Source organism: Schistocerca cancellata, chromosome 4 (assembly GCF_023864275.1).
Source record: "Schistocerca cancellata isolate TAMUIC-IGC-003103 chromosome 4, iqSchCanc2.1, whole genome shotgun sequence".
NCBI lineage: Eukaryota > Metazoa > Arthropoda > Insecta > Orthoptera > Acrididae > Schistocerca > Schistocerca cancellata.
Window position 1 is genome coordinate 403,023,546 of NC_064629.1, and position 11,031 is coordinate 403,034,576.

Consider the following 11,031-nt stretch of genomic DNA (forward strand, 5'->3'; position numbering starts at 1 on the left):
ACAGTTATTGGACAGACAATAGTTAGAACCTCAGCTTCCTCCGCCTGTCCACCACTGCCGTGCTCTCAATAATTGCGGGTTATCGAATTTGGTGTGCATACACTGGCGCGATCATAACTGCACACCGCGTCTGCGGGAACGCCCAACAAACACTTCCGCACTCTTTTCTGTTCGTACCGCGACTCTCTCCATACGCGAAGATAAGCAACGGCGCAGCTACTGCCGTTTGTTGGTTGCTATCGATACATTCAAATAATGTTCCCTTGGCTATTACCCAGAAGTTTACATTATAATAAGTAGACTATTACATCCATTCATCTGTAGTTTCTGTAATAAAGCTTACATATTTAGAATCAGAACTACATTACAAGCTATCAATGGATATTAAACGGCGAAAAATTTTGGATGATGCAGGAGGTATTTTATCTGCATTTTCGGTGTTACAACCTGATACACCATTGTTGGGTCCTATGTGAGACAAGTACCCTTTGAACTAGCCCTGTGACCATTCTACTTGCAGAGGCAGGGTACGTCGATTATGGATCAGGCGTCAACAACTGCTGCTCAGCAATGCGATACGTATTTGCTGCTTCTCTGAGCATCTGAACAATCATATTCACTTTTCTGGTAGGGAATTCTACCTCCCCCAACAGAGGCCCAAGACTTGAGTCATGATCGCAGTTCGCATACTTAATTTCGCCCTTACAATTGGAGTTGACTGATAAGCCCCTGATCACTGGAGATATGCGGATGAGATCCCAACGTGGACGAATAATATTCTGATTTTATTCCAGTTGTTTAAACGTTAGGAATATATGATACATAACTAATTCAATCCTACCACAAATCGAAAACAAACCTTACTAATTTCGTATTTAGAACTAGGTGTACCCTCCGTCGTGGAATTAAGCAGTTGACGGATATATAAATAAGGTTGATATCGTATCTAAGCTATTATGCAATTTTCATTCTTCAGACCGAACATACTGGTATAACATACACTTGCACCGCACCTCCTCCTCCCCCCCCCAATCCCGTCCCCCCCCCCCCCCTCTCTCTCTCTCTCTCTCTCTCTCTCTCTCTCTCTCTCTCTCTCTCTCTCTCTCTGTGTGTGTGTGTGTGTGTGTGTGTGTGTGTGTGTGTGTGTGTGTGTGTGTGTGGGCGCGCGCAGTCACGCAGCTACGTTTTCTCGGTGCTGCAACCTGAATCATCGTAGGTTATTTTTCCGTCTTTTAACCGATTAAACTTCTGTACTAGATTAACAGCTGATAATGTTTAAATATGTTTGTAGAACATTTCCTTTCGCATTTATAAGGTATTAATTTTTACTTGTTACTTCCACAGCTTTTGATAGGCTTTGAATCGGGCCAGATAGTCCTGTGGGACTTACGGACGAGGACAGCAGATATACGGTGTCAGACTTCGGAGCCACTGAAGTCAATAACGTGGCACCATGAAGGAAAGCAATTCATGTGCAGCCATACGGATGGTTCACTCACCACTTGGGCAACGAGGCAAGCACCGAAACCAGTCAGTGTTTCACAACCGCACGGTAAGTTGTTGTAGCGCTATTACAGTGATCTTCACGAAATTAGACAGGTCAGAGTCATCTCACCTACTCAAGCGATGCCAGTTAGTGATAATCCCGAATGTCCGTAATGATACAGAAAATTTAGATATATCTATTGTTCGGACAAGAATATCATGGATCCCTTTCTAAAAGAAGATTTTTGTCAGTTGTTCCGAAAAAAGGTCTAACGTTACAAGAAATTCTCAAGAAGAGACTGATGACCTCAGCAGTTAAGTCCCATAGTGCCCAGAGCCATTAGAGCCTCTCAAGAAGAACATTTTTTTACTTCAACGTGTTGAAAAAGCAACAAACACTAACATATTTCGACTGAAGAGAAGTATGTACATAAACAAAGTTTATAGATCCATGGGATATACATTTTATCGTGAGAATGTAAAGTATTCGGAGATAAGAAATACAATACCGCAAGAAATGTGAAACTGTTTCGTATATGTAAGGAAAACGTTGTCGCCGACAAATGTACGTTCTGTTGGGCTCCGTTGAAGCTTTCAGCGAGAAAGTTGCTATGAAAATTATAAAATTAGTTTTGAAAATCTGAAAATCGCTTTATCTTTGAAAGCTGTCTGTCTGCGGGAGATTCCGTGCGTTGCTGCACGCGAGGGTTTGCAGCTTGCCGCCAGGTTTCATGTTCTTTGGCTCGCCTTAATGGTACCGACAATAGTTCCTAGTTCTCGAAAATATTATATTTGCAGCTCTTACACTCATCATCACTGCAGAATACCACCAAAATACCGATGTACGCTATACGAAGGTACCAGTTTATACTTCCAGGTCAACATTTCCCTTGGAGTCGTGTCGTATAGATTTGTTCATCCAGTTTTACGAAACACAAGTATCCTGGAGTGTAGTCTATAATTCGTAGTACCTTCTTGTGTACGGCCTGCAGGCGATGATGATGTGTTACATTTACACATCCCCCGACAGGAGTAGCATATGTCATCAGCGGTGTAATGACGGTCCTGTACATGGACCTAGCTACTCCACTATTCAGAGTGCTTTCCGGTTAAGCATGGAATAGAGTTGTTTGAGCACCATCGTGATCGGTTGGTGATGTGCATGTGGTGGCCCTCCACCCCACCCCAGTTAGTTTCCGGACCAGCCAGACACCAGACTTCACTATGGCTTATCTCGCGCTTACATTAAGCTGTGATCTTGCAATGTTGATCACTTACATATGTTACGTATACAAATTTAATACCGAAATTTCCGTACCATGGCTATGACTACGTACTGGACGTACATATAGAGTTATTTGTTCTTGTATTGACGTTTGTGCAGATGTTTGTCTATGAGGGAACAGAACTACTTCTTATTTGTCGACGTTTATTACAACACGTCATTTGTCTAGCCACGGCTCAACAGTTCTAAGTGTAGTCTGTAATTCTGAGTTAATATGTGGCAGTTTCTCGGGATGTCGTTAAAGTAGTAGTTAAAAATCAATAGTTAAAGTGTACAGAATAATATAGCCAAGTATCAAGGACCTATGTACTCAAATTGTTGAGATAGGTTATATGCAGATTACTTCCACATCAGCTGCCACTTGAACATCTTTATCCAAAATGGTACTGGCTTATTTCTCTTCCCATGAGTGCCAGTAAAGGGTGGAGCAGGGACATTAAGACTCAAGCTACTATAATAATGCCACATTTTCTACATCTTTTGTCTCACCACAGAAATGAGTGACAAAGAGCCATGACTAACAGACAGTTGTCACATTCCAAAATTAGACATCACAGATTCGAAAAAGCAATAGGACAGAAGTTTACTGTTTCTAGTACTAATCAGATTACATCTCCATCAATACTTTCCAAACTATTGTGATGTGCATGGCAGAGGACACTTCTTCGCTGTAGCACGTTTTGGGGTTTCTTACCATTCCATTCGCGCATAGTGTGCGAACGATGACCGCTTAAATGCGCCTACGCACAGTGTAATTAGCCAATCTTGGCTTCATGGATCCTATAGCAACGAAATGTAGGGGTTGTAATACACTGACGGAAAAAAAATCGCAACACCAAAAAATAATTAATATAAGGTAAGGAAATTTCGGTAATAAATTTATCTGGTTAACATATTTAAGTAATTAACATTGCAAGATCACAGCTTAATGTAAGCGCGAGATAAGCCATTGCAAATGTGAAATGCTGGTCACTACTAACGGATGTAACCGCCAGAATGTTGAATGCAAGCATGCAAACTTGGATGCACTGTGTTGTACAGGTGCCCGATGTCAGTTTATGGGATGGAGTTTCATGCATGTTGCACATGGTCAGTCAATATAGGAACAGTTAATGCTGTTTATGGATGACGCTGGAGTTGTCGTGTGATGATGTTCCTTATGTGCTCGATTACACACTTCTGGTGATCGAGCAAGCCAAGGCAAAATGTCGACATATTGTAGAACATGTTGGATCACAATAGCAGTATGTGGGCAAGCGTTATCCTGTAGGAAAATACCCTCTGGAATGTTGTTCATGAATGGCAGCACAACAGATCAAATCGCCAAACTGACGTACAGATTTGCAGTGAGGATGCGTGGGATAACCACGAGAGTGATCCTGCTGTCTTACGAAATCCCACGCCGGAGCATAACTCCAGGTGTAGGTCCAGTGTGTCTAGCACACATAAAGGATTGTTGCAGGCACGCAACTGGCCCCTCCTAGCCAACACACGGCCATTATGGCACCGAGGCAGTACTAGATTTCATCAGAAAACACGACAGACCTCCACTCTGTCCTCCAGTGTGTTCTCGCTTGACACCACTGAAGTCTCAAATTGCGGTGGTTTGGGGATAGTGGAATGCACGCTACAGGACCTCTGGCTCGGAGTTGTCCTTGAAGTAATTGATTTGTAACAGTTCGGTGTGTCACTGTGGTGCCAACTGCTGCTCAAGTTGCTGCTGCAGATGCAGTAAGATGCTACAGAGAGCCATGGTCTCCGTTATCCATAGTACACGCGGCCGTCCGGAGCCCGATCTTCTTGCGGCCGTACGTTCTGGTGACCACAGCTGTCAGCAATCTTGTAGGGGGCTACATCCTGCCCAGTCTTTCTGCAGTATCTCAGAAGGAACATCCAGCTTCTCATAGCTCTATCGCACGACCTCTTCCAAACTCAGTGAGGTGCTGATAATGGCGTCTTTGTCGCCTTAAAGCAGGGATTCACAACATACGTGCTCGCGGAGCAAGCTGTGAGCAGCAAGGCGCGAGCACCGAGCAGCGCGACCACGCTACCCCCACTACCGGACCAGAGCGGAGAGTGGGGAGAGTCACGTGAGGCACACAACAGCTGCCGCCAGTCAATGTAAATCCGCGGCCACCTGCAGGGATATCACTCACGAATTATTACTGCCACAAATGAAACAAATAAAGGAGAATGTACACGTGCCACATAATTTTATTAGCTTTTAGTGTATCGTATGCCTCTACATTCGTATTAATTTGTGAACTGTTACACAATAAAAGGTGTCACTGAAGTGTGGGATTCTCGGTTATCTTGTACTTTTTGCCCTTTACAATTGCGTCTAATGTTCGGAGTAATTGTTCCTGTGCATTGTAGGCGCAGCGTGCAGTTTAAATTTCCATCAGATAATGCGTTTCTCAGGCGCGTCTTGTTACATTTCATTGCAGAGAACAGTTGTTCACAAACATACGTGGAACCGAACATTGATATTATTGTAGCCGCCAGTTCGTGCAAACGAGGAAATCTATCCTGAGGAAGTGTCTGTAGAATTCCAAAATGTTTTTATTGTTCTGAAATTTGTCTCTGTATTCTCTGTCACACTGCAGGTCAATAATTTCTAGTTGCAGCTCAGGACGAATCTCTTCAATATTCGCTGAATATGGAAAGGAGAACAGATCAAAATCACTGTCTAGTGCTGTCAGATCTTGAAAGCGTTGATCAAATTCTTCCTTAAGGGCAACTAAACTATGTGAATAACGTTCACCTTCTTTGTGAACATCTTGCATGGATGATAATTTAGGAAAATGAGCTAGATTTCCTGTTTCCAGCTGACTCACCCAAAGTGTCAATTTCATTTTAAAAGCTCGTATTAGAGCTATAAAATGAGTAATTAGCAGATCTTTACCTTGTAGTGAAATGTTCAAAGCATTCAGATGGCTAGTTAAATCTGCTAAGAACGCGAGATCACATTTCCATGAAGGCTATTTCAATTCAGGAACACACATGTTATTTATTTCCATGAACATATTTATCTCATCTAATAGGCAAAAAAATCGATTTAATAATTCGCCACGACTAAGCCAGCGGACCTCGCTGTAATAAAGCAGGCTACCATACTGGCTTTCTGCACCCTCAAGAAAGCTTTTTAATTGCCTGTGTTGTAGCCCATGCTTCCTTATATAATTGGTTGTACGAACAACAACACTCATCACATTTTTTAGAGTGATACTCTTTGCACATAAGTTTTCCTGGTGGATCACACAGTGAATGCCCTTTATTTATTTCGGACGGTCAGTTTTTGAATTTTCTTCAACAGCGCAACGAAATCTGATTTTTTTCCCTGTCATCGCTGGTGCACCGTCTGTAGACACTGAAACTAAAGAATTCCACGACAATCCTATATTTTCAACACTTTCTTCAACACTACTTAAAATATCACCTCGTTTAATGAACAATGTAAGAGCATATGGACTATCAGACCAATTGTGTGATTGGATTGAGGAGTTCCTAGATAACAGGACGCAGCATGTCATTCTCAATGGAGAGAAGTCTTCCGAAGTAAGAGTGATTTCAGGTGTGCAGCAGGGGAGTGTCATAGGACCGCTGCTATTCACAATATTCATAAATGACCTGGTGGATGATATCGGAAGTTCACTGAGGCTTTTTGCAGATGGTGCTGTGGTGTATCGAGAGGTTGTAACAATGGAAAATTGTACTGAAATGCAGGAGGATCTGCAGCGAATTGACGCATGGTGCAGGGAATGGCAATTGAATCTCAATGTAGACAAGTGTAATGTGCTGCGAATACACAGAAAGATAGATCCTTTATCATTTAGCTACAAAATAGCAGGTCAGCAACTGAAAGCAGTTAATACCATAAATTATCTGGGAGTACGCATTAGGAGTGATTTAAAATGGAATGATCATATAATGTTGATCGTCGGTAAAGCAGATGCCAGACTGAGATTCATTGGAAAAATCCTAAGGAAATGCAATCCGAAAACAAAGGAAGTAGGTTACAGTACGCTTGTTGGCCCACTGCTTGAATACTGCTCAGCAGTATGGGATCCGTACCAGATAGGGTTGATAGAAGATATAGAGAAGATCCAACGGAGAGCAGCGCGCTTCGTTACAGGATCATTTAGTAATCGCGAAAGCATTACGGAGATGATAGATAAACTCCAGTGGAAGACTCTGCAGGAGAGACGCTCAGTAGCTCGGTACGGGCTTTTGTCAAAGTTTCGAGAACATACCTTCACCGAAGAGTCAAGCAGTATATTGCTCCCTCCTACGTATATCTCGCGAAGAGACCATGAGGATAAAATCAGAGAGATTAGAGCCCACACAGAGGCATACCGACAATTCTTCTTTCCACGAACAATACGAGACTGGAATAGAAGGGAGAACCGATAGAGGTACTCAAGGTACCCTCCGCCACACACCGTCAGGTGGCTTGCGGAGTATGGATGTAGATGTAGATAAAGTTGTAGTGTCCTTCATGGCTACTACATCGAGGAGCTCCTCCCTCACCTGAAGATCTCTATTAACACCTCTAATAAATGTGGCAAGCTGCGCTGTTCCAGTGATATCAACACTTTCGTCCAGAGCTAGAGAATACGCCATAAAATCTTTACAGATATTTGCAAGCTGGCTCTGGACGTCGTCTGCCATCTCCTGTATGCAACGCATAATGGTCATGTTAGATAATGGCACAATCCGAAACTGTTCAACTTGAGATGGACACAAATGTTCCGCTGCAACTACCAAACATTCTTTTATTAAATCGCCATCAGTGAAGGGATGCAGGGATTTTGCTAAAAGCAAAGCAATTTTGTAACTCACTCTGAGAGCTACCTCAGTTGATCTTTCTTCGTCGTCCAGATCTTCTTCGGATAGCTTCCTTTTAAGTTTAATAACTTCCTGTGCACGATCTGGTCCATCACATTTTCCACTTCCGTAGTCTTTCGCATGGTACGACATATAATGTCGCTGCAAATTAAATTTCCTAAAAGAATTCAGCGTTTTGTGACATACTAAGCATTTTGCAACACCATCTTTTTCTGTAAACAGATACAATTCCTCCTAATGGGGGTTGAACTGCGTAAGCATGGTTGTGGTTACACAACGGCGACTTGACATGATTCTTAACCAGCGAAGTGACTGTTAGAGCTGATCGTAGTACTTTAAAAGTTACACAGTCGGCGCGAATTCAATAGGTACGCTGCGGCCCTATTGAAACGCGCGCGCGCGAGCGCGCGCGCATTTCCCCTCCCACCCTACTCCGCGACGTTGCACCTGCTCGCGAGCACGTGCCTGAGCAGACGCGAGTACTCGCGCTCAAAACCGGCAAGTTATTAAGCCCTGCCTTAAAGGAATTCTTGACTAACATCAACTCACCACGTCTGATCTCAAAAGTAACTAACGATATTATCGTTACAGCTTGTGTATAAAGCAAACCTAATTTACATCATCACAGTGGCGCAACAAGTGCCACTCTTACGCCACTGGCGCGCAATTTTAACAGGCATCGTCTTTCAGATGTAGAAACACGCCTACAACCTTCAGTTTGTGTCGCACAACTCCTCCTTGGTGCTGTGATTTTTTTTTATTTTTCGGCACTGTATATTCCTAGACTTCTCACTTTGCTCTGTGTCTTGAAACTTCGTAAATAAGCTTTGGTGAGAGAGCTGGCGTTTATTTTCAAGCGTCTTCCAGTTCAGGTTTATCATCGTTTCCGTGATACTGTACTATCGACAAACACACAGGTATCAAATTGTGCTGCCCTTATTTTTACACATTCAAAGTCTCCTGTTAGTTCCATTTCGTAGTTTAGTTGATTTTGGTCTTCTGTGGATCGCATTCACGGCAGCTCTCCATGAAAATCAGCAGGTTAACAAATAAGATACATTTTCTGTGTTGAAATGTGGCTACATGCTGGTCGTACCTGCATTTCTTGTTGATGATGATGATGATGATGATGATGATGATGATGTTTGGTTTGTGGGGCGCTCAACTGCGTGGTTATCAGCGCCCGTACAATTATCCAATCTTTGCTCAGTCCAATTTCGCCACTTTCCTGGATGATGATGAAATGATGAGGACAACACAAACACCCAGTCATCTCGAGGCAGGTGAAAATCCCTGACCCCGCCGGGCATTTCTTGTTATAATCTTAATATACAACAAAATTAGATAAATGTAAGCGACCACGTGCATACTCTGTTCTCAGAAATGCATCTATGGAGCAGTAGTTGTCAGATAAAAATGATTTTAGGTTTTTTTAAAAAAAACTTTCATTATCTCCGAAGACCTTAAATCCACAAGGGAGGTGATGAAGTATTTTTGTGACTACATACTTATTTCCTTTCTATGCAAGACTAGGGTGAATTTGCTCTTTCTGGGCAAGACTAGGGTGAATTTGCTGATAGTGGAGGCCTAGTCGTATGTTTATAAATGCTCCTATAACTTCAAAATTGTGCCGTACTCTTCACTAAAAACTTCATAAGAGAGTAAATGTATATAGAGGCTGTTGTTAGTGTGCCTACATGTTGCTCTACATCTACATGGAAACTCTGCAAATCACACTTAAGTGTCTGGCGGAGGTTTCATCGAACCACCTTCACATTAACTCTCTATTATTCCATTCTCGAATAGCGCGTGGAAAAAACGAACACCCATATCTTTCCGTACGAGCTGACTTATGTTATTTCATTATGATGATTGTTTCTCGCTATCTAGTTCGGCGTCAACGAAATATTATCGCAATCGTAGGAGAAAATAGGTGATTGAAATTTCGTGAGAAGACCCCGCCGCCACGAAAAACGCATTTGTTTTAATGATGTCCTCTCCAAATCCTGTATAATTTCCGTGACACTCTCTCGTCTATTTTTCGATAATACAAAACGTGCTGCTCTTCTTTGGACTTTCTCGATGTACTCCGTTAATCCTATTTGGTACGGATACCACATCGCGCAGCAGTACTCCAAAAGAGGACGGACAAACGTAGTGCAGCCTGTCTCTTTAGCAGATCTGTTACATTTTCTAAGTGTTCTGCCAATAGAATGCAATCTTTGGCTCGCCTTCCCCACAACATTTTGTGTGTGTCCTTTCCAGTTTAAGTTGTTCGTAACTGTAATTCTTACTTATTTAGTTGAATTCACGGCCTGAGATTTGATTGATTTTGTCGTGTAACCGTAGTTCAACGGATTCCTTTCAGCACTCATGTGAATGACCTCGCACTTTTCGTTAATTAGGATCAGTTGCCGATCTTCACATCAAACAGATATCTTTTCTAAATTATTTTGCAGTTGGTTTTGATCTTCTGATGAATTCAATAGTCAATAAACGACAGCATTATCTGCAGACAACCTAAGACGGATGCTCAGATTGTCTTCTAAATCTTATACATAGATAAGGAACAGCAGATGGCATGTAACACTACCTTGCGGAATGCTAAAAATCACTCCTGTTCTTACTTTATGGCTTTCTTTGAATTATTCTACGAACTGTGACCTCTCCAACAGGAAAGCACGAATCCAGTCGCATAACACACGATATTCCATAATCACGCAGTTTGATTACAAGTTGCTTGTGACGTATGGTGTCAAAGCTTTCTTGAAATCTAGGCATACGGAATCAGTTTTAAATCTCTTGTCAATAGCACTTAACACTTCGTGTGAGTAAAGAGCTAGGTGTGTTTCACAAGAACGATGTTTTCGAAATCCATGTTGACCGTGAGTCAATAGACTGTTCTCTTCGAGGTAATTCATAACGATCGAACACAATTTATGTTCCAAAATCCTGCTGCATATCGACGTTAGTGATGTTGTCTGTGATTTAGTGGACTGCTCTATTGCCTCTCTTGAATATTGGTGTGACCAGTGCAACGTAGCAGTCTTTGGGTACGGATCTTTCGTAGAGAGAGCGGTTGTATATGATTGTTAAGTATGGAGCTATTGCATCAGCATACTCTCAAAGGAACCTAAATGGTATACGGTATGGACAGGAAGACTTGCTTTTATCAAGTTATTTAAATTGTTTCACTACTCCGAGGATATCTATCTCCAAGTTACTCATGTTGGCAGGTGTTCTTGATTCGAATTCCGGAATATTTACTACGTATTCTTTGGTGAAGGAATTTCGGAAGGCTGTGTTTAGTAACACTGCTTTAGCAGCACTGGCATAGATAGTATTTCCATTGCTCTCACACAGAGAAGGCACTGATTGTGTCTTGCTGCTAGCATACTTTATATACGACCAGA

At 42.2% G+C, this 11,031-nt stretch overlaps 1 protein-coding gene across 3 annotated transcripts in view; it reads left to right on the plus strand.

Annotated features, from left to right (window-relative positions):
- LOC126183238 (syntaxin-binding protein 5) overlaps positions 1 to 11,031 on the plus strand; it is a 976,467-nt gene that overhangs the window by 644,825 nt on the left and 320,611 nt on the right. For all 3 annotated transcript variants that reach the window (XM_049925028.1, XM_049925029.1, XM_049925030.1), the window contains exon 6: positions 1,345 to 1,552. In XM_049925028.1, coding sequence (XP_049780985.1) covers positions 1,345 to 1,552 — 208 coding nt within the window. The remainder of the gene's footprint in view (positions 1 to 1,344; positions 1,553 to 11,031) is intronic.